At 41.0% G+C, this 27159-nt stretch overlaps 1 protein-coding gene across 1 annotated transcript in view; it reads left to right on the forward strand.

Annotated features, from left to right (window-relative positions):
- PRDM10 (PR/SET domain 10) overlaps positions 1-27159 on the forward strand; it is a 100875-nt gene that overhangs the window by 43858 nt on the left and 29858 nt on the right. The window contains exons 5-11 of the mRNA XM_060605238.3: positions 8769-8994; positions 10814-11055; positions 12497-12700; positions 17894-17966; positions 20049-20166; positions 23439-23568; positions 24561-24803. Of these exons, the coding sequence (XP_060461221.1) occupies positions 8769-8994; positions 10814-11055; positions 12497-12700; positions 17894-17966; positions 20049-20166; positions 23439-23568; positions 24561-24803 (1236 nt within the window). The remainder of the gene's footprint in view (positions 1-8768; positions 8995-10813; positions 11056-12496; positions 12701-17893; positions 17967-20048; positions 20167-23438; positions 23569-24560; positions 24804-27159) is intronic.

Consider the following 27159-nt stretch of genomic DNA (forward strand, 5'->3'; position numbering starts at 1 on the left):
TCTCCTCTTTTCTGTTAATATGGTGAATTATATTAATTGATGTTTACAAATTAAGCCAGACTTGCACTCTGGAATAAACTCTACTTGATCCTTTTCATATATGTCTGAATTTGGTTTGCTAATATTTTGTTTGGATTTTGCATATTTATTCAGTAGTCAATGGTGTTTTCAACTAGAGTATTCGATTTTTTTCTTTTAAAATGACTTTCAAATATCAAATCATTATGTTGTATACCTGAAACTAATATAATGTTATATGTCAATTACAGCTCATTTTTTAAAAAAAGAAGCAAAAACAGAAGTACTTTCATCTTGATTTTCTTCTTTTAATAGCATCCTGAAAAGCTACATTGTCATTATTGACTGTATAGCATGTGTGTGTGTGTATATATATATATATATATATATATATATGTATTTTAATGTTTGTTTAATGTTTTAATGTTTAATATTTGGAGAGAGAGAGAGAGAGAGAGCATAAGTCGGGGATAGGCAGAGAGAGAGAGAAGGACAGATGATCTGAAGCAGGCTCTGTGCTGACAGCAGTGAGCTGGATGTTGGGCTTGAACTCATGAACCATGAAATCATGGCCTGAGCCAAAGTCAGGTGTTCAACTGACTGAACCACCCAGGTGCCCCTGTATAGCATTTTATTATTTATATTCTCTGTTTATTGTTTTATATGTAAGTTATTTTCTTTTTTTGCTACTATATAGAACATTGCCATAGATATCATATCCACTTATTTCCTTAGAATAAATTCCCCAAAGAGAAATGATAGAGACTAGAGGTATTCATATTTAAAGTTATTTAAGAGCCAAGATTTTTTGTAAAAGTGAAAAAAAGATACAGATGTAAAAATCAAACAAGTTAAATAAAATCCCAGAATGCTAAATCTGAATTAGAATGTCTGTGTAAACTCATAATGTGTTTTCTCTTAAAACACATGTTTTCTAGTTTGGACCACTGAAAAGGTTTAGCCCGAGTCATCAATCCAGTAACAATGAGCCAGTGTGGTCTCTAATACAATTTTCCAATAAAAGGGAAATGGCAGATTCAAGCTCTGGGACAGGAAATATACAAGATGTGCCTCAAGTGTCTTGTCAGAATGCAAGGAAGGTAGTGAAAACTTCTGGGGTCCTGTGGAAAGAACTCACAATCCAGCTTGAAAATGTCAAAATGGGACATTTGACCTGTAAAAAAAGGAAGGCATCAACAATAGATTGAAATACATCAAATGTATTTCAAATCTGTAAGGTCATTAAATAGTAAAAGAAATAACTCATTGGTCACTCTTTGAGGATGTTGGGGACGACCACATTATTTGAAAAACTGGTAAATGTTGGAAAGGAATCCAGCCTTTCTCTCTGAATGCACTCAGGTAAATAATTACTTGAGGGAAATTTCTTTATAGGAGCATTCCAACTAATAAATAAAGAGAGGGTGATTGGCTTGGAATATCACCATTTTTCATTTCCTAATGAAATGGGGATCTAGGCAATGATCATCAACAATAGTCTGAAAGCATCAGGAAAAAGCTGATGAGGCACTTTATAATGGATGGCTCGACCTAACCCTCTGGACGTAGTTAATATCACTGAGAAGAGAGAACCATTCATTATAGGCCTCCTGGTGTTGTGTACCTCCTATTGCATTTTACAACATATGAAGTGTTCCTCCCCCAACACCGAACACCTGAATCTCATTACATCTCCAGATTCTACTTTCATCTTAGAGGAAGCACAGTAGACAAAATGGAACAAGTAAAAGACACAAAAGGATGCAGTCAGTGTAGTTGGACTGTGGGAAGATCTTTGGACAAATGGCCTATTTTCTTCCACATGTAAATTGTGAAGGAAAAGAAGAGGAACAGGAATTTACACATTCAAGGAGTCTTCGCAGACATATCCATCACATGTGATATGTGGACCTTGAGTCCTGATTTGAACAAACTAACTGTTCAAAAACAGCAGCATGAGGGGCACCTGAGTGGCTCAGTCAGTTTGGCGTCTGACTCTTTTTTTTTTTTTTTTTTTTTTAATTTTTAAAATTTATTTTTGAGAGAGAGAGAGCATGAGCAGGAGAGAGACAGAGAGAGACACACACAGAATCCGAAGCTGGCTCCAGGCTCTGAGTTGTCAGCATAGAGCCCAATGCGGGGCTCAAACTCACAAGCCGCTAGATCATGACCTTAGCCAAAGTCGAATGCCTAACTAACTGAGCCACCTAGGCGCCCCACAGTGTCTTGTTATTGGCTCAGGTCATGATCTCATGGTTATGGGATCTAGCCCTGAGTTGGGCTCCATGCTGAGTGGAGCCTGCTTGGGATTCTCTTTCCCTCTGTCTCCCTCTCTCTGCCACTCTTTCTCTCTCTCTCTCAAAATAAATAAATAAATGAATAACTTTTAAAAAATGCAGCAGTGTAAGACAATTGGGGAAATTCTAACACCAGCTACATATTTGATATTACTAAGGAATGATGCATACAATACAGAAGTTCTTTTCTTTTTGAGATATCTACTAAGCCATTTATTTATAGATGAAAATGTATCATGTCAGAAGTTTGTTTCAAAATAATTTAGTGAAGGGGAAAGTGAGTGGCAGGATAACTGAAATAAGGTTGGCGTTCAATTGATAATTGTTGAAGCTGAGTGATGGGCGCATGAGGTTTATTATACTGTTCTCGCTAATTGATGTGTTGAAAATTGTTTTATTTATTTATTTTTTATTTATTATTTTCTTTCTTTCTTTCTTTCTTTCTTTCTTTCTTTCTTTCTTTCTTTCTTTCTTTAATATGAAATTTATTGTCAAATTGGTTTCCATACAACACCCAGTGCTTATCCCAAAAGGTGCCCTCCTCAATACCCATCACCCACCCTCCCTCCCTCCCACCCCCCATCAACCCTCAGTTTGTTCTCAGTTTTTAAGAGTCTCTTATGTTTTGGCTCCCTCCCTCTCTAACCTTTTTTTTTTTCCTTCGCCTCCCCCATGGTCTTCTGTTAAGTTTTTCAGGATCCACATAAGAGTGAAAACATAGGGTATCTGTCTTTCTCTGTGTGACTTATTTCACTTAGCATAACACTCTCCAGTTCCATCCACATTGTTACAAAAGGCCATATTTCATTCTTTCTCATTGCCATGTAGTATTCCATTGTGTATATAAACCACAATTTCTTTATCCATTTGTCAGTTGATGGACATTTAGGCTCTTTCTATAATTTGGCTATTGTTGAAAGCACTGCTATAAACATTGGGGTACAAGTGCCCCTATGCGTCAGCATTCCTGTATCCCTTGGGTAAATTCCTAGCAGTGCTATTGCTGGGTCATAGGGTAGATCTATTTTTAATTTTTGGAGGAACCTCCACACTGTTTTCCAGAGTGGCTGTACCAGTTTGCATTCCCACCAACAGTACAAGAGGGTTCCCGTTTTTCCACATCCTCTCCAGCCTTTATAGTCTCCTGATTTGTTCATTTTAGCCACTCTGACTGATGTGAGGTGGTATCTCAGTGTGGTTTTGATTTGTATTTCCCTGATGAGGAGCGACGTTGAGCATCTTTTCATGTGCCTGTTGGCCATCCGGATGTCTTCTTTAGAGAAGTGTCTATTCATGTTTTCTGCCCATTTCTTCACTGGGTTATTTGTTTTTCGGTGTGGAGTTTGGTGAGTTCTTTATAGATTTTGGATACTAGCCCTTTGTCCGATATGTCATTTGCAAATATCTTTTCCCATTCTGTTGGTTGCCTTTTAGTTTTGTTGATTGTTTCCTTTGCAGTGCAGAAGCTTTTTATCTTCATGAGGTCCCAATAGTTCATTTTTGCTTTTAATTCCATTGCCTTTGGGGATGTGTCAAGTAAGAAATTGCTATGGCTGAGGTCAGAGAGGTTTTTTCCTGCTTTCTCCTCTAGGGTTTTGATGGTTTCCTGTCTCACATTCAGGTCCTTTATCCATTTTGAGTTTATTTTTGTGAATGGTGTCAGAAAGTGGTCTAGTTTCATTCTTCTGCATGTCGCTGTCCAGTTCTCCCAGCACCATTTGTTAAAGAGACTGTCTTTTTTCCATTGGATATTCTTTCCTGCTTTGTCAAAGATTAGTTGGCCATACTTTTGTGGTTCTAATTCTGGGGTTTCTATTGTATTCCACTGGTCTATGTGTCTGTTTTTGTGCCAATACCATGCTGTCTTGATGATTACAGCTTTGTAGTAGAGGCTAAAGTCTGGGATTGAAAATTGTTATTATAAACGGGAAAGTTATTTGCAGGGATGAGAGGGAGTTATTTTGTATATGTGCTGCGGAAGTGAGCACTTGGGAAAGTTATTTTGATAAGACTCTCTAAATTGCTTTGCAGATGCTGAAGAATTTACCTTCCCACTAACGATACGTGCGAATACCTATTTCCACTCACCCTTGCCACACTGAGTATTTGCATTCTTTTCAAATTTTGCCAATCTGATAGGCAAAATGGCATTTTGTTGTTTTAATATCAAGGCATAGTTTTAATTAGAAGTTTTGCTGCCCTTGGCACCTCAAAGAGCTCTTCATTTTCTCTAATCTCCAGAAACAATCTGCTCCTCTCATGTTTTGTAGTCAGAGAGCTCTCTGAGCCCTGGTGTTACGAGGTGGTGTAACTATTGGCTTAGCACCTTTCCTTCTTGCAGTTTCCTTTCAACCAGCATGGCTTTTATTTCTGCCTCTAATAAATACCTTAGAGATGGTCAGTTCATTCTGTGACCTGGAAAAATTCTAGATAGGAAGTTAAGAGTGACAGTTTACCACAGCGGATGAGTGCTTTTTCCCCTCTCCCCTTAGCAAAAACTTTCCTATTTTCAGTTGTTTATAGTGGTGGCAACATTCATCTGAAGCCTTTTTCATATATGTGCATCCCTTGTCCTTAAGGAAGACACTGGCACTCTCCAGACCTAGAAGCACGCTCTCCCCTTTGTTTCTGAAAATGAACATGTGTGACTCCCCACACACTGAGAAGGAAATATGCTACAATGATAATTGGTCTCAGTAGGAATCCAGAAGCATTCTGTTGTGTTTGCTGCTGTCCAATGTAGTTTCATATTTCACTTCTGGGATACATTGTATCCTGAAATGCATTATGTAATTTCAGAAATAATTACGGAGACTGATATTAAGTGGGCAGGAGAAAGTGTACCATAAGTTGAACACATTCTTTTTCCTTGTCCTGTGTTTTGTTGTGCATGATAAAGTGCATAGGATTAACATATTTTTGTTGGTTACTCACTTTCTGTGAGTGAACTTGGCACACACAGCTTGCCTCCTCACTGCCTGGTTGGTGCCTCCGGAGCAGGTGTGGTTACCTTGTTGCTCTGGTATTCAAGGTGTGTGTGATGTTTACCTCCTCTGGTGCCCTCCTTGAACAGACTTAACCACATAGGTGCCACTGTGATGGAGTGGAAAAAGCAGGGCAGAGTCTGAATTTGAATTCCCTCTCTGTCACTTAGGAGCCGTGTGGTAGTGTTACCCGACCTCAAAGGAATTTAAAGACATGCCTAGCTCTCCAGAAATGTCAGTTGGCTTTGAATTATTAATTAAACAAATTTGTAAGGTGTGCCCACTGTGTATTAAGGTCTGTGCTACCTAGAAATACACTGGTTACCTAGAAGTGATTATCATCGACACTAACGCTCACAGTATCTCGCGTGATTCTGGTCTATACACAACCTCTGCTTTAGCGTCAGTTCTTCAAGCTAATGCTGAAGGATTCAAGCCTTTTAGTCGCTACAGCCTTTCAGGAGTGTTCCAGCACGGGGGAGGAGGAGGTTGTTGGTACTATTTTAATGTCAGCTTTCTCAGCAGTGGCCAGAAGCCAGCGGTAACCTTGCCCAACCACAGTCTCTCTAGCAGCATCTGTTGGGAAAAAATGCATCACAGCTTCACTGGGATAACTCTGGGTTACTGAATTCATTCGTTTCGGTTGGCTCTGCAACGTGATAAAGAATTTATGTGGAGTAGAGGTGGATATATATGCTTTAGTTTGTTCAGTGTGTGATAACATTCATCACTAACGCTGGCATGAAATTTAAGTGGCTTCGAATAAAGGGTGATAAGGAAAACGCACTCTGAGATAGCAAGAATAGCTTGGTTGCAGGATCAGGAGAGGATCCGGGGGGAGGTGACGCACGCAGTTTCATTGCCAGAAGTCCCTCGTTCTTTTCCTTGACGAGTCTCACTTCAGTGGATGTTTTATCCTGTTTTTATTGTGATGCTGAAGCATCTCCCAGGATTTTGTTCTCTCATATAAAAGCTTCTAAAAGGCCCTGAGCCAGAGATGGAATGTCATATACGAGTCTGGCTCCTGGGTTAAATGAATGCATGTTTAAACATGCTCATGCTATTTTGAGGTAACTGATTTTATCTGCTCTCTGGAGCCTGAGTGCTTCAAATATTGGGCAGTAATCATAAGCTGCTGTACAGCTGTCCAGGTCAGATTCTGTAAACACAGACAATACTGTTTCTTCATGGAGTTTGAGAAGTTCTTAGAAGCACGACTGAGGAACACCTGGGTGGCTCAGTTGGTTGAGCATCCTACTCTTGATTTCTGCTCAGGTATTGATCTCAGGGTCTTGGGATCAAGCCCCTCATCGGGCTCTGTGGCATGGAACCTGCTAAATGTTCTCTCTCTCTCTCTCTCTCTCTCTCTCTCTCTCTCTCTCCCTTTGTCCCTTCCCTCTCCCCTGCTCACGCACACTCTCTCTCTCACTTAAAAAAAAAAAAAAAGAAGCACTACTGAAAAAGGACTTTCTGTGAATACAGTAGAGTTCCTTTACGTGGCTGAAGAGATTAATGTCATTTCCTAAAGGGCCAAATGTATTTCTATAAATGAATCTTCATTGAATCCCTGCTACATGCTCTTTTAAGGTTGTGGAGGAAGTATGTGATATCTCAGTCCTTAAAGAACTTGTGATAATAGTTGATTATTATTAAATCAAGCAGTTACTAAATGCCAGATACTCTACTACTGGCCTCATATACATAGTGTTTCATTTTATCCTCACAACAACTAATGAGGCATGTATGACTATGTCCATTTGACAGGTAAAGAAACTGAGGTTCAGAGAGGCTTTATTAACTCACTAGTGGGGCCGGGATTTTAATCCAAGTCTGTGTGAGTCCAAAGCCCATGGTCTACTTCCTCGAGGTGCAGTTGGAGAGGCAAGAAGGACTCACATGCAAATGCACGCTAATTGAAACCTAGATGGTGTTTGGCACTGGATACAAAGCTATGAGAAATAGCTAATGTGTGAGGCGTCAGAATCAAGACTCTAAAGGATCTTGGCAGACTGGAAGAAGAGAAAAAGTAACAAAATGAAATTACTGGAGATAAATGCAAAATCTGCCTGCCCCCCCCCCCCCCCATTTAAGTAAAAATCAGCTATTTAAGTCATGAGGAGGAGTAAAATGGTTTAATAGCACTCTGTGGGAGGAAGAAAGGACTCAGGGATTTTAGTTATTTTCAAGTTCAAACTGGGTCAGTAGTGAAACAATGGCTGTCATCAATGCTAATGTAATCTGAAGCGATATTCATTTGAAAATGTGGACTCCATTGATGAATACTTGAAGACAACAGGATGGTGAGGGATCTGGAAATTTGGCCATGTGAAAATGCTTGAATGAGGCAGGGGTTTTGGTCTTGGAGTATTTGCAGAGCCTCTTATCTTCGCCAATTCTGTCCTACTTGAGAGGAAAGGTGCAGGCGCTGCCTCCTGCATGGAGACAGGGAGAACTCGGCCTCACAGAACCATCACTGAATGATTCCAAATGATCTGACCTGTCTGGTGAGATGATGAAATGTTGGAGCAGAGGGATGTTGTAGAATGGGATTCCATGACTCCAAATGCTACAGGGATCAGAGCAGAGGAGAATCAGGGAGGACTAGAGTGGTCAGAGATGGTTCATGGAGAAACTGGAACACGACAGGGTTTGGGAGATTGGTGGGGGAAGAGCCTTCTGGGCGGGGACGGCAACATATGGGAAGATAAAGAAAAAAGGAGTAGGCATTTAAAAAACTTGCTTTATTTATTGAACAGGAAAGTGACATGACTTGAGTACGGGCAGTGGAAATAAGATTGGATAAAAGAACCTGGGGTAGCATATAACCCCGTGACACTTAGGTAGGGAACTTTTTAAGGTGTCTTAAAAAGGTGTCTGCACTGTCAGTACAGAGTCCAACACTGGGCTTGAACCCACGAACTGTGAGATCATGACCTGAGCTGAAATCAAGGGTTGGACGCTTAACCGACTGAGCCCCCAGGCACCACCCCCGCCCCCTGCCGTGTGTTTAGTTTTAAAAGTGAAGTGGTTGAATATTGGTCAAATTATTACTTACACTGTGTTGTGTCCACCCTGAAAAGGCAGGAGGGGACCCCCCCCCCCACACACACACACACATACGCACACTCAAAATTGAGTTCAGATGTTGAGACATGACACCACGGATACACTGAGAAGGTATGGAAAGGTTTGAAATCTCTGAGGAGACAGGGCAGGCACTAAAGCAGGGAGCGCCCAGGCTTTCTTAACAGCTTTCCCAGATGTGGGGTAGAAATTGCAAAGATGAAGGCAGCCTAGAGCTGGAAATAGTTTCTTCTTCAGGGTCTTGAAGGGAGCTGATGTGATGAACATCTTCCACCAGAACCTCGTAGTGTGTGTGTGTGTGTGTGTGTGTGTGTGTGTGTGTGTGTGTGTGTACCAGCCAGGTGAAAGCAAATGTGTGCTAACTTTATGGCTAAACTTTGTCCAGGCCTCATTACCGGTGCATAACCAGGTGTTACCTTCAATTGAGGGTGTGGACGGTTCAGACCCTTTGGCAACACTGCAGAACCCTATGGGTAGACTGGAGGCCAAAGAGGAAGAGGATGAGGATGAGGATGAAGACACTGAGGAAGAAGAGGAGGAGGATGGTGAAGACACAGACCTGGATGACTGGGAACCGGATCCGCCTCGGCCCTTTGACCCGCATGACTTATGTAAGTATGAGCTGTTCCTTGGGAGTGTGTGTGGTCACAGCAACATGGTTACCATGTGCTGAGGGCTTCCTGTGTGCAGATGCCGTGCTTCCTGCTCTGCGTGTGCCATCGTACTCAGTCCCCGCCGCAGCCTGTGAGGGAGGCGCTGATGCTTTCTCGTGGGTTCAGATTTTAGTGATGAGTGAACCGATGGTCAGAAGAAGCTAAGCAGCCTGCTCTGTGAGTGGTTCACGTCACGCAGGAATGAGTGGTGGATCGGGTTCGGAGCCCAAGTCTCTGAGACCAGCCCTTGAGCTGTCACACCACTGGGGTACGTTTGTCCAGTCCTGGAACTTTCTGCCACTTCAGCTTCAACAAGTTTGCTTTGTTGTCTTGCCTCTCTTCACAGTAACCTTTTAAACATGCCTATTATATTGTAGGCACCGGTGGTACATTTTCTGAGTTACTTAATGCTTTCCATAGCCTTTTGATGGGGTTGGTCGCTTTCCAGAGATGATGTTAATTGAAAGTCAGGATTGCAGCTCAGGTGGTCTGGCTCCAGTGTGACCCCCGTTAACTGCCACACTTACTGCCTCTCTGTACTGTCTGCTTTGGGAGAGAATGGGAGGGTTCCTGCTTTCACCTACCAAATCATTGCTGCTTTTCATCGATTTTCATGCTTACATGGAGAAGTTCGTATCTCATTTAGTTGAATTACTGAGGCTGTTCAGAACTTTGTGGACGCGCCAACTCTTTCCTGGGACCTTCTGTGTGGTGATGGGAAAGTCTGTGTGCTTGGGGCCAGTGCTCACCTCCATGGGCAATAGAGAACTTCCTCATTTTGTTTTTCCTTGAATTCCTGAGTTTTCAAAGCAACTCTTTAGTCAAATACACATAAGGTTACTTTATCTTACAAATAGTAATACAAAGTAAGTCTCTGTTATTGGAGAATTGTAGGAATTGAAAAGTACCTATTTCCTAAGCCAGGTCATCACACAGCTGCAGTTGGGTGAAAGACGTTTGGTTAATTAAATGTGGTTAAGGGTCATGAGTAGGATGCCTGTGTAGTCCAGGCACTTTTCTCTGTTTTGTGGTCATTTATATCTAGTGCTGGCAGTTAGCTTACAAATAGGTACCACTGGGAAAGAGAGACTGAGTGTAGATGCTGAGTGCAAAGTTATCACTCCTAGAAAGAGCTGGAAATGTGTCCTGTCTGGTCTGTGCTAACTATCATTCAAGAGAATGCAGGATGGAATGCTAAATTCATTCATTCATCTTAGCATTATCTTCCCACAATATACATTGAAATCTCAAACTCTGCATCGTGCTCTGTTTGAGTTAGACATTCCCAGACAATAAGGCTTCTATGACTCCCTTTGAGGAAACTGATTAAATGGTATTGTCAGGGTTTTTTAAATAGCTTCACTGAGCTATAATTTACATACTATAAAATTCACCTATTTTGTCTTACCAGATTTTGCAGCATTTATCCTAATAAGCTCTTCTTTTTTTCTTTTCAGAACTGTTATAATTGATTTGTAAATTTAGTGGACTACTATGTGACTTAATCTCCAGTAGAGAAATAAATCACTGCCTGTGTATTATTTTTGATAGGCACAAGCAAATTCTGGCTTTTAGAGGAAAGGGACAGGATTTTATTGGTCTACAGTCTATGAAAGCTGGTATATTACAATTGAACGGGTAGTATAATTGTAGGAGTTAATTGGATTTTGGCTTGCAACCTTAGATTGGGGGGGGGGGCAGGCTTCAGGTTAGAACTTTTTACTTGAGATCAGGTGATGTTCAGGAATTTGACTTTAAGATTTTCTTTCTTTTGCAGGGTGTGAAGAGTGTAATAACGCTCATTCTTCAGTGTGCCCAAAGCATGGCCCCTTGCATCCAATCCCCAATCGGCCTGTGCTCACTAGAGCGCGAGCGAGCCTCCCCCTGGTCCTCTACATCGACAGGTTCCTTGGAGGGGTGTTCTCCAAAAGGCGCATTCCCAAGCGCACCCAGTTTGGCCCTGTGGAGGGACCCCTTGTCAGGGAGTCCGAGCTGAAAGACTGTTACATTCATCTGAAGGTAATTTCTGCTTTATTATAGTTCACTCTTGCTCTTAATACCTTTTAAAGAGGCACATGTTTTCCTACTGATTTTCTTAATTCCATAGCAGTTGTTTGCTAGTATTTTCTTTCCCTGCTGAATTTGTTTGGAAGGGAAACATTTTCTCTCTCCCCAATAAATTGGAGATTGCAGTTTCAGCCCCCTCCGGGATTATTCTGAGAGGTGGCCATTCTCAGGGGCTGCATTGTCTGCTGGAGCTGCTGTCACAACTACCACAGTCTGGGTGGTTTCAAGAACAGAAATTTATTGTTTTTCATAGCGCTGGAGGCTGGAAGGCCAACATGCAGGTGCTGGTGGGGTTGGTTTCCTCTGAGGGCTCTCTCCTCGGCTTGTAGACAGCCTCCTTCTCTCTGTGTCCTCATGCCTTTCCTCTGTGTGCGCACTTATCCCTGTGTCTCTCCATGTCTCCCAATCTCCTTTTCTTTCTTCTTTTTGTTTAAATATTTATTTTTGGGAGAGGACAATTTCCCTAAAATAGGAAGACTACTTTTCAGTTTCTGAAACAGGTCTGTCCTGTTGAAGCTGTTGTTAAAGAACGGCTCACCTAATATTAAAGTGTATTTATACTGATCCCTGTTCTTCACATTTGATGCTTTTGCTTGTATCCAACCTCTGTGCTGTCTGCTTCTTGGAGAGCCACTCTGGAGAACCACGAAAGGGCAGCAGGAAGGGAGAATATTTGGGGTGTGGTTTTTGAGAAATCATCTGTTGTCATGGGGAGGTTTTCTTTGGTGAATGCTCAAGATCTCCAAGAAAGAATGTTACTTTGTAAAGAGAAATACATATCACTAGGCTACTCATAATTTTTTTTTAAATGTTTATTTATTTTTGAGAGAGAGAGAGAGAGAGAGTGCGCGTGAACGGAGGGAGGGGGGCAGAGAGAGAGGGAGACACAGAATCCAAAGCAGGCTCCAGGCTCTGAGCTGTCAGCACAGAGCCTGACACGGGGCTTAGACCCACAAGCCCTGAAATCATGACGTGAGCTGAAGTCGGGAGCTTAACCGCTTAACCGACTGAGCCACCAAGGTGCCCCTAGGCTACTCATTAGAAGTGAATGCAGTTGAATCCCTAAAGTAAGTAACTTGTAAGGAACTAGAGAGTACTTTGCTTTGATTTCCCGGCTTATTTACAGCATTTTTTTGATGTGTTAGTTAATGATGAAGCCTCAACTGAAGCTACAGTGAGATTGTTAACTTTAACATTTTGCCAGGTAATTCTCAGAAAATGTCCTTTTCCTTTTACATTTGGCAAGACACAGTGCCTGTATCTTTCTAGATACAAAAGGAAGAATAAGGATACATGGTTAATTTAAGGAGCAGTGTTTTGTATATTACTACACTAATGCATGTTAAAAGTTTTGTTTTTTTGGTGTGGCTTTTTACATTCTCTTTGGTTACAGGTTTCTCTTGAGAAAGGGGACAGAAAAGACAGGGATTTGCATGAAGACCTGTGGTTTGAGTTGTCTGATGAGACCCTGTGTAACTGGATGATGTTCGTACGTCCAGCCCAGAATCACCTGGAGCAGAACCTGGTGGCTTACCAATATGGCCACCATGTGTATTACACAACAATAAAGAATGTAGAACCCAAACAGGAACTGAAGGTACAGTGCTGGGGGCCGTGGTACCTTTGTCAGAAATAGTGATTGTTTCACGCTTTTCTTCTTATTTTTTCTCTGAAGTGGGATTCTTATAAAAATGTTCCTTTTCTTATAATTTGCTTACTTATTGAGTACCTGCTGTGTACAGTACATCTGTGGTAATTCCATAAATGAAAAAGAATGAGGGGCGCCTGGGTGGTTCAGTCAGTTAAGCGTCCAACTTCGGCTCAGGTCACGATTTCACGGTTTGTGGGTTTGAGCCCTGCGTCAGGCTCTGTGCTGACAGCTCGGAGCCAGGAGCCTGCTTCGGATTCTGTGTCTCCCTCTCTCTCTGCACCTCTCCCACTCACACTCGGTCACTCTCTCTCTCTCAAAAATAAACATTAAAAAAAAAAAACCAGAATGAAAAGTGTATGACTTTGGGGTCTGTCCAACGCCTACAATAAGGCCCATGGGTAAAGAGGTAGTTGTGTTTGGGGAACAGACTGGTATTTGTGATGGAGTGATTAAAGTTGGGGTCACTTAATGTCATTTACACACTCTGCAGAATTGGTTGGAAACAGGAAATCTTATAAAATCAAATTTAGATGTATAGGCAAGATCTCTTTACCAGATTACTTCGTTTTACCCAAAGAATTCTATGTACTGCCTTCTGATTTCAGGAATATATTTTGGGAGGATAACCATAGAAATTTGTCTAAATATTAACTCTTGATGACATAATGAAAATTCTGCTGTGATTCTAAGGAAAAATTCTTGATATAAATGAAAAAAGAGGTGAGAAATGATTTTATCAGTACATGAACACTGAATTGCACAGTGCTTCAATGGGGTAAGAGTGAGAAATACGTACCTTTTTAGGGGGAGAACAAAGACCTAGGCTTTGTTCAAAAGTTATACAAAACCCGTGTCTTTGAAACCATCAACTAGATGATTCATTAGCCCCAAAGAAAATATACGAAAGGAGATTCATATCTCATATTATCCATCACAGTAAATTCTTGATACCAAAGTGAATACTTCTCGACTGAGGAAGGGAGATTATTTTCTCTCTTAAATCAGTAGATAGAACTGTAGAGGTAAAGACAGGCAGAAACAATTAAATAAGACTATCAGTGTAACAAACAACCAAAACAACAGATGCAAAGGAAGCAACAGGGTGGGAGAAGTATTTGTAATACACGTTAAAAGGTTTAAGATAAAAAACAGAGAAAACACCTCTACCTTTTTGGTATCCACACAGACACATGACTGAATACCAGGAACAGACTTTATTTGGAGGAGGAATCACTAGTAAAGAAATATTAAAAAATGTTTTTTCAATGTTGATAATTATAAAACCCTTAAAACAACTCTGAGTTACTATTTTTATTAATTTAAATTAGCAAAAAATAAATGGATGTAGTACAATGAATGTGAGGGTTTAAAAAATAGGGATATTTGTTACAAAATTGCAGTATTTTATGGGATTATTTCTGGCTGTGTGTAGTAAAAATGTACTTGGCTTGGTAAATCCAGTCCTTGAAAATTTGTCTGAGGAAATAATTATAAACAAAGATAGAACTAGATACATTCTAATTTTGTAATGCCGTGTTTCACTGACTCAGATACCCAGGACTTGAAGATGAACCATTATTTTATACACCATTAAGAAAAAATATGTTGCCACTTTAAGCTATGTTATTGTGCTTATTTTTATCACCAAAAAGAGTAATTTTCTACTTATTGTAGGAGCTGTGTTAGACTTATTTAGAGATAATTTTGAAATCATACCACATTTCTGCATACTTAAAAAGGCACATATAAGCAGAAAATTGGTTAAGGTATAAACTGCCTTTGTGTACAGTGTAACTTTTTTTAAGTTTATTTGTTTTGAGAGAGAGTGAGAGAGCGGGGGGGGGGGGGGGGGTGGGGGGGGGAGTTGCAGGGAGAGAGGGAGAGAGAGAATACCAAGCAAACTTTGAGCTGTCAGTGCAGAGCCCAACTTGGGGCTCAATCCCACAAACTGCAAGATCATGGCCTGAGTTGAGATCAAGACTCAGGTGCTTAACAAAGTGAACCACCTAGACGCCCATAACATTTAAAAAAAACCCAGAATCACTGTTTTACTTTGTCATGGATATTTGTGTTTTGTTTATCTGTTGTCTTCTGTGCCATCAAGGTGTTTGTGATGCTGTAGTATTTAAAAAAAAAATGTTTATTTATTTTTGAGAGAGAGAGTGTGTGCAAGTCGGGGAGGGGCAGAGAGAGGGAGATACAGAATCCGAAGCAGGCTCCAGGTTCTGAGCTGTCAGCACAGAGTCCGATGCAGGGCTAGAACCCACGAACTGCGAGATCATGACCTGAGCCGAAGTCGGACGCTTAACCAACTGAGCCACCCAGGCGCCCCGATACCGTAGTATTTTTAAAATAAATGATCTACTGTTGCCTCTTGGATATTTTTCCAAACTACTGATGGCATTTCTGTGCAAGTTTTGACCCTATGCTTTCTCACTGACTAAACCCATATGTCTTTTCCCTCAATTAAAACACATATTTTTGGAAGTTAGGTGGTTTTTCATTAAGTCAGTAGGAAGTTTCTGACAATTTGATGTTTGGTATATTCATAGAAGTCCTATAAGGTGATCACACCAGCCTTGCATTGCTTTGACATTTCCTTTATTTATTCTCAGGGAGATGGCTTTTTTTTTCTTTTTTTCTTTATTTTGCATTTCTTGTCAAGTGTTAATAAGTCATGGAGTGCCGGTGGGGCACACAACTGAATGAGGTGAAAACAGTGTAAAGAGCATGGCCAGGTTTGTACAAGAGAAACGAACAGGTAGTGAAAGAAAGCTACATTACAGCAGTAATTGCAGAATGCCATGGATAGTGAGATGGTCTGAGATATTAAAATAGGAGAAATAAACATCTTGGAATTGATGGAATAGGGTAGAATTTATAACAGCAAAATGATAAACTCAAAATCCAACTACAGGTCCTGGTCAAGTAAATTACAGAACACAGATTCTGTAGAATATTATTCCACAATTAAAAATGAGGTCTCAAATATTTCCATATAGTTAAAATAGTGTGTCATAACAATTATACATGATTAATTCATTTGGCAATTAATATATTGAACTCCTGAAACTCTGTTTCAGACACTAAGAAGAGACAGACTGGTGCCTGTGTTCTAGAGGGAAAGTGGGCAGAAAGATGTAAATAAGCAAATACAGTTGAGCCTTAAACAAAACGGGGAGTAGGGGTGCTGACCCCGCAGGCATTTGAAAATCTACACAGAACTTTTGTCTCTCCAAAAAGTTAACTATTAATAGCCTACCATTGATTGGAAGCCTTACCAATAACATAAACACTTGATTAACATACATTTTGTATACTGTATGTATTATATGTTGTATTCTTACAATAAAGTAAACTACAGTAAAGAAAATACTATTAAGACAATCATGGCGGCGGGGGGGTGGTGTGCCTGGGTGGCTCAGTCAGTTGAGCAGTCTGACTCTTGGTTTTGGCTTGGGTCATGATCTCGTGGGTTCATGGGATTGAGCCCCATGTCAGGCTCTGCGCTCACGGTGTGGAGCCTGCCTGGGATGCTCTCTCCCTCTCTGTCCTTCCCCCTCTCTCTTTCTCTTTCAAAATAAATAAATAAGTATTAAAAAAAAAAAAGACAGTCATAGGGAAGAAAAAGTGCATTCACAGTACTCTACTATAAAAAAAATTGTGTATAAGTGGACCCATGCAGTTCAAATTCCTGTTGTTCAAGGGTCAACTGTAATATCAAATAGTGGTAGGAACTATGAAGGAAACAAATGGTGCAGAAAGAGCAGATAGCAGGCAAGGGACCAATTTAGAAATGCTGGAGAGGGAAGGCCTCACTGAGGAGATGATAAGTAGGTGAGGGACTATGGAATGGGAAGGAGCCAGTGCTGTACAAGGGCTAGGGGAGGTGAAGGGGAAGAACCCAACACTCCTGATGGTGGACCAGCAAGGGCAAAGGTTGGGGTGGGAAAGATCTTAGCCTGTTTGAGAAACTGCAAGCAGGCCCTCTTGCTGAAAGGCAGTAAGGGAGAGAGAGAAGACCTGGAGTAGATCATGGAGCCCTTTAGAGACCGTCATCGAACATGGCATGTTTTTTATGAGTGAGAAGCTGTTTAAACATGGGAATGATGAAATCTGATTATGTTTTTAGAAGCCTTCTCTGCTCCTGTGTCAAGAATGGATTGGAGGGAGCAAGAGTGGAAAAGAGGAGGCTTTTAGAACAACAGGCAAGAGCGCGTCTTGGCATGCATCTTGGTGGGAGAAGCAGAGTTGGAGAACATTTGAGCTGTTCACAGTTCTTGCTGAAGGATGACAGAAGGACACTTAGAAATATGAGATACCTTTTAGGTTTCAAGTCTGAGCAGTTGGTTGGAAGGCAGGGTATTTATTGAGATGAAAAAGATGGCCAGGGGTAGGGGTGCAATAGGGAAGCAACTAGAATTCAATTCTGGACATGTTAAGTTTGAGCTGTTTGTAAAGCATGCCAAATACCAGGTAGGCATGGAATGTATGTAGAAGGAACAGAGAGGGAGGGTCTGGGATAGGGATATTAATTTGGGAGCTGTCGACGTAGAGTTGGTTGGAAATAGATGTGGTCGCTTTAGGGAAAAATAAGAAGGCCCTGGACTTGGATTAAGCTCTGAGGAAGCTGAGAAAGGAAGAGTCCGACGAGACTGAGCAGAAGCAGCCAGTGAGATTGGAGGGAGGAGGAGACTCAGGAGAGTGTGGTAGCGTTTGAAATCCTCATTGGTGATCCCAGCAAGACCATTGGGTGACATGTTGGGGTGGAAGCCACTATGATTCCAGCTGTGTGAAAACCCGTGTTTACATACAGATAAAACAACCAGAAGGCTATGCTTTATTTTGATGAAGAGACTATTAATATTATCTCTTGTGAAGTTGTTCTGATAACAAAAACAATTTTTTAAAAAGGAAAAAGAAAACACACAGTGAGTGTGTCTTGGCATGTGAGCTTCCTGACTGACCATCTGGTGTGAAAGAGATCGGCTCCCAGTGCGATCTTTTTGTTGTTTGTTTGTTTTTTGTGGGTTGTGGGAAAGCCTGAATTGTTTTATGCAAGCAGGAGAAAGAATTTACGCATGCACAGAACATCTGGTGATGTCCTTTAGTTCTTGATGCTGTACTTGGTTCTTGCAGGTGTGGTATGCTGCATCCTATGCTGAGTTTGTGAACCAGAAAATTCATGACATTTCTGAGGAAGAAAGGAAAGGTGATTGGACTTTTTTCTATTTTCTATATGAATTGTAAATTGTATATATTACATCATTATGCAATCTCCCAATTTTTCTACCTCTATATATCTAATGATATTCCAGTATTTTTTTGTTTTGTTTTGTTTTGTTTTGTTTTGTTTTTCCAGCTACATATCCCTGTCTAATTCTAGGATCAACTGACAGGGACATGTTTACATTTCTTTCATGGGTGCTGGAAAACAGTATTTAATATAATGAAAACCTCCAAATACTAAATTAGAACCTAGACCAGAGGATGATCTCTATCTAGATTTAATCATCTCTGAGGACATTAGCAAGACAGGCATTGACTTTGTTTTTGATATAAATATTAGTCAAGTATAATTTACATACAGAGAAATGCACAAATCATAAGTATACAGCCTGATGAATTTTCATAAAGTGAGCATATCTATGTAACCTGCATTCAGATCAAGAAACACAACATGAGCTGTACCTTGGAAGTCCATTGTGCCTTTTTCCAATTCTTCTTCACTCCCAAGTGTAATGGATCTCCTGACTTCTGATACCACAGATATAATATGCTTGTTACCAAATTTCATATAAGTAGAATTATATGATGTATGTCTGGGAATATTTTGCTCAACATTTATTTGTACAATTTATCCATATTGTTGTATATTCTTGTAATTCGTTCATCCTCATTGCTATTTGGTGTTCTCTTGTATGAATATACCATAATTCATTTATCTATTTAACTGTAGATGAAAATCTAGGTTGCACAGTGCACTTCTGACACTACCTGGGTTAGGTTACGTTTTTCCAAGTTAAAGGCCACGTCTTTTACAAGACTCTCTTCACTTCATACACTATCTGCAAGCTTGGGGTTCCCATGCTACCTGTATTTCTGACCAACTAACTACAGTTTAGGGAGCTAGTATCTCTTTAGGCTAGATAATTTACCAGAGTGACTCACGGAACTCAGAAAAGTGCTATACTTAGGATTATAAAGGACACACATCAAGACCAGGCAAATGAAGACATACTTAAGGCAGGGTTTGTGAGGGTCCCAAATGCAAAGCTTCCATGTTGCTAGGCCATGTGACTTCCTTGGCACAGTGATACGTGATTTCCAACCAGGGAAGCTCTCCTGAGCTTCAGTGTGCAGAGTTTTTATTGAGGCATCACAACATAGGAATGGTTGATAGAATCATTTGGGCACACGATTGAACTTACTCTCCAGCTCTTACTCCCTGGCTGATACCACCTGTTTCAAAGCCCCAACCCTGTAATCACATGGTTCAGCTTTCTGGCACAGGCAGCCCCCATCCTAAGTCATATTAGCAGAAACTCAGGTATGGTCAAAGACCACAACGAATAACAACAAACACTCCTATTACATGGGAAATTCCAAAGACTTACAGGTTATTTGCCAGGAACCAGGGATAAAAGCCAGCCAAATTCTTTATGATGCAACAGGGTTGTTTCCAGTTTTGGGCTAATTTGAAAAGTGCCACTGTGAACATTCTTCTAAGTGTCTTTAGCGAACATTTGTGTATATTTTTGTGGGGTGTGTATTCAGGGGTGGAATTGCTGGGATCGGGTGTGCCAATAATCAACTTTAGTAGATATTTAGTAGATACTGTAACATTTTATTATTGAGCATTGACTTTTAAGGTTTTTTTTGTGACAAAATATGCCTTCAGATTATAAAACCTGGATCTGAATCACTAAGGTATCTGAATCCAGATTTCCATTGTAGCACATTTCTGCCTTTCCGGTGTGGTGAGGTTGTGTGTGTGTGTGTGTGTGTGTGTGTGTGTGTGTGTGTGTGTCTGTTGGGGAGGTGTCAAAGGGTAGTATGACAGAGTTTGTTCTTTGATGTCATACATGAATGTAGAAGAAAATAAGATCCTAACAACTACTCTTTGTCAAACTGTAGCCTTTGATTTTATCACAAAACAGTAATGCAAACAGCAGACACTACGTTTATGAACGCTGGGCTACCCGTGAGATGACATTGGTGGAAGTACTGGGCACTTGAGTTTATCACTGTCTGTTGATCATTAGCCTCTATGATTTCTCTCCTGTGACTACAGTTCTTCGCGAGCAGGAGAAGAATTGGCCCTGCTACGAATGTAACCGCCGATTTATAAGCTCGGAGCAGTTGCAGCAGCATCTCAATTCCCATGATGAAAAACTGGATGTGTTTAGCAGGTATAATGAGAGAGAAAGTTTCACCAATTCAGTTTTTAAAGGTCCACATTCATTTCCATGTTTTCTGTAAATTAACGAGTGTTTCTGTGTATAGACAGGTAATCAGGTGGGCTGCTGAGGGAAATTATTTCCCGTTCTTCTTCTTCTTCTTCTTCTCCCCCTCCTTCTTCTTCTTCTTTTAAATGTTTATTTATTTGAGAGAGAGAGAGAGAGAGCAGGGGAGAGGCAGAGAGAGAGAAGAGAGAGAATCCCAAGCAGGCTCTGTGTTGTCAGTAGAGAGCCCAAAGTGGGTCTCAAACTCATAAACCGTGAGATCATGACCTGAGCTGAAATCAAGAGTTGGATGCTTAACCGACTGACCATCCAGGTGCCCCCACTGAGGAAAGTTTCTTATCTGTCATTTCCTTTGCCCCACCCTCATCCTCATTTACTATTTACTTCTTTTCCAGCATGACCAGAGTACCCAGCAATAGGAGATCCTTCCCCCTCAGTTATATCTCCCCTAACTTGAGATTCTGGGATAGGAATTCTTAAGATAGCATATTCTGCATCTTTGATTTGTAAACTTTTTTTCAGAAGTAGGATTTCTTCATCAAACTTAATCATAGGTTTCATTCCACTGTCTGAAAGAAATAAATCAGAGAGAATCATATAGGATGGGGTAGGCTGGAGCCAGATCAGGTAGGCTTTGTGGATAATGGTAAGAAATTTGGATATTATTCTAAGCATGATAAGAAGTCTTAAATGGTTCTGATCAGGGAGTACTTGTGATGTGAATTTATGTGTTGAAATGTCATGCTGGATAAAAAAAATGTCACTTTTGCTTTCATTGGAGCAAGAGTGAGGACGGGAGGCCAGCTGGAAGCTATTTCAACAGTTCAGGTCAAGAACGAGAGTATGTTGGACTAGGGTGATGGGACAGATGTAGGGTTGCCAGCTTTTACAGGACTTGAAAAGAGAAGAGATGGTGTGACAAGGCATTTAGGAAAGTAAGAAAGTCAGTGTTCTAGGGAGGTACAGCATGACTGCCTGCAAGGTAAGAGCTCCCTTGAGGTTCATGGTCATGACATTAAAATAAGACCACTAGCATGCTGGGTGTCATTTTCCAGCTCCGTTTGCTGCAATAATGTCAGTGCAGAGCAGCTGGAGAATTGGATTGCACAGTAGTTTCTCCCAAGCACGTGCAACACAGCAAAAGTGATGGAGCAGGGATGGCAATCGAGAGCATACACGAGGGAGTGCTGACAGCGAACGACTTTGCTTAATGTGTGGAAAGAAGGGAGGGAAAACATCAAGAAGACTTAAGACTGCAAATAGGTGACAAGGACTAGATTGTAGGTGGTAGTGAGATAGAAGGATTGTTGAGTCCAGGTATTTGAGGATGTGCGCTAGAAAGCTAGAGATAGCTTTAGAGTGGACGATGCACAGAATTGGCGTAAGGCGGGAGGCTCTGCACTTATTGAGGAAAGCAAGGTCTAGGATATGACCATGGGAGTAAATGTCTGAAGTGGGTGGAGGACACAGTGAGAGTTGAGTCATTTTCTGTCAGGTGTCCCTAGAACTCTGTTCATGGCTCTATTATAGCACTTTTTGTGTTTTATTGTGATTTTTGGTTTACGTGCCTGCCGCCTCTACTAGACTTCTGAAGGTAAAAACCGTCACATAGAACTTGTCTTTATTGCCTAGCACAAGCGTGACACATGGTTGGTAAAGATATTTGTAGGCTAGCTGTTAAAAAGAAATTTGAGACAATTAGGAAAATTTCAACTTTGACTAGATTTAATAATATTGAACAACTATCAGATTTTTTTTAAGGTGTAATAATGGTATTGTGGATATATATGAATCTTTTTAAAGTATTTATTTATTTTTGAGAGAGAGAGAGAGACAGACAGAGCATGAATGGGGGAGGGGCAGAGAGAGAGGGAGACAGAGAATCCAAAGCAGACTCCAGGCTCTGAGCTCTCAGCACAGAGTCCAACGCGGGGCTGAACTGAACCATGAGATCATGACCTGAGCCGGAGTCGAATGCTTAACCGACTGAGCCACCCAGGCGCTCCATAATATGAGTCTTTATGTTGTGGAGACGCTTACTGAAATATTTACGGATGAAATAACATCTGGGACTTACTTCACAAATAATCTAATGGGGGCGCCTGGCTGGCTCAGTCAGTAGAACATGAGACTCTTGATCTCAGGGTTATGAGTTCAAGCCCCATATTGGGTGTGGAGCCTACTTACCAAAAAAAGTAATAAGTAACTAAGAAAAAACCTAATGGGTGTTTGTGTGTGTGAGTGAAATAGTGGGACTATGATGGAATAAAATTAGCCATGAATTGCTAAGGATTGAAATTAGGTAATGGGCACATTGGTCTTACTCTCTACATTTGCCTAGGCTCAGAATTTTCAATAGTAAGGAGTCTTTTAAAAGTTCTGGAACAACATATAATTTTTGTTAAATTGTGAAATAGATGAGTGGAAGAATAAAACATGATCTGATTAATTTTATACATATCTCTCGCACACATCTCCTTTTCTTTTAATTCCAGTGTAGTTAACATACAGTGTTATATTGGTTTCAGGTGTACAACATAGTGATTCAATAATTCCATATATTACTCACTGTTCATCAAGTAAGTGTACTCTTAATCCCCTCACACATGCATCTTCTGAAAGAGATTTTAATGATACACTTTCTGAATTCGTTTTATTAAGGAATTTTTGTATGCTAGGAATCTATTAAAGGGGATGAAATTGATTTGGTGTTTACTAGGCATGTTATGGAACAATTGAATTAGAAGTTTGTTTTGAGCTTCCAGAAGCTTATGGTAAAACAAGAAAGTTCTTTTGAATCCAGCCACAGTTCTTGGAAGGAATAGGAAGTGAAGCAAGGAGACAAGAAGGAAAGAATGGAATCTCGTTTCTAGGAATGGCTATAAGGCTTAGCGCGTTCTGTCCTGTCTGCATTTCTCATGGCATTTCAGAGATATGTTTGTGCTTCCAGAACTTTCAATAATGAAATGGTGTCAGTGCTTTGAGTTTTTATAGCTCCTTTTTTTCCTGAATAATGTAAAAGCTATCTAGATGGCCAGGATGAGACGTTTAGAAAGTGTATATTATCAAAACGACTGTTCCTGTTAGAAAAAGAATCAAGACAAGTAGTAAAATGAGAGAAAATCAAGATTCAGGGCTCATCAGGACCATCGAGGGAAATATTTGTTAGTGAGAACTGTGTAACCATGACTGTTTATAACCCAATCTTTTGTCCCCAGAACAAGAGGCAGAGGAAGGGGACGAGGCAAGAGGCGATTTGGCCCAGGTCGACGGCCAGGGCGCCCTCCAAAATTTATCCGCTTGGAAATAACCAGCGAAAATGGGGAAAAGTGTGATGACACGACACAGGTATTGGGCGAGGGAAGAGCTCCTTCCTTGTCAGATGCTTGCTTAGGGGACCTGGAGCAATTACCAGGTTTCAGTACAAACATCCCCCCAGAGGCTGAGCATCCTGCCATGCCGGTGCTTTGTCGCCTGTTCCTTAAAGGGTGACCGGAGAAAGGCAAGAAGAACGTCTTCTTTTTTTTTTTTATTCATAATTTATTTATTTTTTAATTTACATCCCAGTTAGTTAGCATGGAGTGCAACAATGATTTCAGGAGTAGATTCCTTAATGCCCCTTACCCATTTAGCCCATCCCCCCTCTTATAACCCCTCCAGCAACCCTCTGTTTGTTCTTCATATTTAAGAGTCTCTTATGTTTTGTCCCCTTCCCCTATATTCATCTGTTTTGTATCTTAAAGTCCTCATAGGAGTGAAGACATATGACATTTGTCTTTCTCTGACTGACTAATTTCACTTAGCGTAACACCCTCTAGTTCCATCCACGTAGTCGCAGATGCTAAGATTTCACTCTTTTTGATTGCCGAGTAATACTCCATTATATATATATATATATATATATATATATATATATATATACACACACACACACACACACACACACACACACACACACACACACCACATAAGAAGAACGTATTCTTGAATGTTACAACAAAAACCCAACATTGCTGCCCTCAAGATTTGAGATTGATCAGAGATATTACTGGGGGACCCTGTTTAATCCATTGAAACAGTTGAAATGATTATATTCCAGAAGAGTTCTCCCATTAGAGTCCTTTCCTCAAGAAGTGATCTGGAATATCTCCTAGTTTTCACAGCCTGGGGATGGTTTTCCCAGAAGGAGAATTTTTTTTTTTTTTTTTTTTTTTTTTTCTGGGTATCATGACTCTAGCCATTTAAAAAATCATGCAGGAACTCTGAATCTTAGCTGGCGATCTCTGTAGCACGAGTCTCTACCTAGGTGGGGAAATAATTCCTGGTTGTTGCAATTTCAGGACTTGCTACATTTTTCCACCAAGGAGCAGTTTGATGAGGCTGAGCCAGCGACTCTGAACGGGCTGGATCAACCAGAGCAGACTGCTCTCCCCATCCCACAGCTGCCACAGGACACCCAGCCTTCTCTGGAGCATGAGCCAGAGACTCACAGCCTGCATCTGCAGCCCCAGCATGAGGAGAGCGCGCTGCCTGCCCAGAGCACTCTGACGGCCGATGACATGCGCAGAGCCAAGCGTATCCGAGTAAGTGGGGAGCGCGGCTCCTCCCTGATGAGGTGCTGCCCTTTCTCCAGTCAGCTGGCTTTCGAGGCGCCACGTTTCCTGACTTACTATTCACCGTCCACTTCGAAATCCTGCATCTAACCTACCACATGCTTGATTCCCTTATTTCGGAAGAACGTATTCACTACTTCTCAATGTCTTTGTGTCCTGTGACAGGCTGGAATGGCTGGTCCTAGATCCCACCAGTTTAGTAATGACACAGAAGCCTGGCTTTTGGCAGCTTCGGGACAAGAATAGTTCAAATAGGATCATGCTCTGGATCCCTAAACTCACAGATTGGAAATGGGGAAATAAGTCCACTTAATTATAATAATGATTTACAGCGAAGCTGTATCTGTGATTTACAGCGAGGCTGATCTGTGACTAATGAGAGCTCTCAGGTTAATTCTGGGTAAATGAACTTGGTTGTCTACAGTTTCCAAGGGGAGACTGGCAAATGTCATTACTCGTCAAAGCAAAGGGACCCGTGGCCGAGTTGATATGGCAGGTACGCTTTACACACCCAGGACAGCTTGAAGTTTAAGCTCCAGGTTCAGAGTTGGTCAATACCTCACTTCTGTGGCCTGCGTCTTGACTTTAGACCATGTGGCCACGGGACCTCCTTGGCTTCCAGATCAGATGTGTGTTAGTCTTTTTTCACAGATAGCCTCAGAGTCTGAGTTAGTTGCTGCAGGGGATGCATGTGGAGAGCAGGATAAGTGCATGTGCTGACCAATTTACATCCAGAAGACAATTACTTATACCCCTGTCTGTGGCAGCAGGGTATATACTTTTATTGTACTTTATATGTGGATAGAAAGAGGGGTTTTTCTGTATAACTTCTCAGGCTTCACAATTTCTAGGTAGGTGATTGTTTTAGCTTATGTTTCTTTTGGACTTCTCATTTGCCTATGGGCTAGAAGGGACCTTGAAAAATAGTTCAGTCCATGCCTTCATGTAAAAGTACATTTAAACACTTTCAGCTGTGTAATAGTATTCAAACATCCTTTTTAAGGGTCCTGTGATGAAAACACATAATACTCTTGGCTCCATGTATATTCTTTCAAAAGGACATGTAAACATACACAAACATAGACCAGAAAGGCAAAAAGCTGTGAATTAATACCTTCCCATCTGTCATTCTACATTATTTCTCAATCTTCGTTTTACTCTCCTGCTCAATTACTGTCTTTTCTGCTTTGGCCATTCTGAATTTTTACTAAGTTCAGAGAAATGCTTACCAGATTTAATTTTTTTTGAAGGAAAAAAAACAACCTCAAAGCCCACACGTGTAGTGAAGTTGTGGTTGTACAAGCGTAGTGTGGTTATAACCATACTTGCATTCTTCAGTGAGTTGGGTGACTGGTTTAGGTACAGGGTTCCTTGTGTCAAAGCCAAAGCCATGTGCATGTGGCTTCTGGAGGTCAGTCTTAGTTGAGCTTTTGTTCTTTTTCCTTTCACACATTCTAAAAAGTAGGGCTATGTATTTTTTCATCTTTTCTATCCAGGTTGGTAATGACCAACTGAAGGGAAGTCTTCCAATCCAATTGGTAATGTAACTATTTTTCTCTCCTCTAATGCTGCCTGCTCAGTTGGAGCTGCAGGTAGGTTTGTTTCCTGTGTCTCACGTAACAGAATGTTATTTAAGTGTTTGCCTGACCTGCTCTTCTTTGCAACCTGTACGTGCTAAATCCTGGTGGAAACTACAATTTGGTTGCTACAGTGAATGCTAATTAGTTAATGAGCAACAATTGATCTTCAGATAGGTCAGTGAATAAATTGTGGGCGGCAGATTCCTCCTACACAAAATAAAGGGTAGGACCAAGCGATCTCCAAGGTCCCTTCCAGCTCTACAACGACTTGAACGACTTGTGGGATAGTTGTGAGATCTGACTATAGGCTCGGCACTGTGCTGGGGGCACAATACAATTTTCACACGAGTCCTGTCCTCTAGGAGCTTATAGTCCAATTAGGGAGATAATGGTCATGTAAGGTGGCTTACAGTTGAGTGCTAAGTTTAAAAGTATAACCTGTAATTGTTACCAAAACTGGGAAGCTAGGAAGGCCAAAGAAAGAGGAAGCAGTCAGGGAATATGGATGCAGCAGTTCATGGATGATGTGAGATTTAAACAATCTGGGAGAGAGACAGGAAGAAGGTAGGCTGTTTCTGTGGATGGTGGCCATAGGATCAAAGGCCAACACACGGGCATGTGCTTGGAATGGTTATGGGATAGTGCACATAGTAGCTTGACCCTAGTGGGTGCCAGGTGAAGGACAGTGGAGAGTGAGATTTGTTGGCTAGTCCACCAAAGGCTTTGAAAGCTGGGTAGAAAACAGA

The sequence above is a fragment of the Panthera onca genome, chromosome D1, assembly GCF_046562875.1.
Source record: "Panthera onca isolate mPanOnc1 chromosome D1, mPanOnc1 haplotype 2, whole genome shotgun sequence".
Taxonomy (NCBI): domain Eukaryota; kingdom Metazoa; phylum Chordata; class Mammalia; order Carnivora; family Felidae; genus Panthera; species Panthera onca.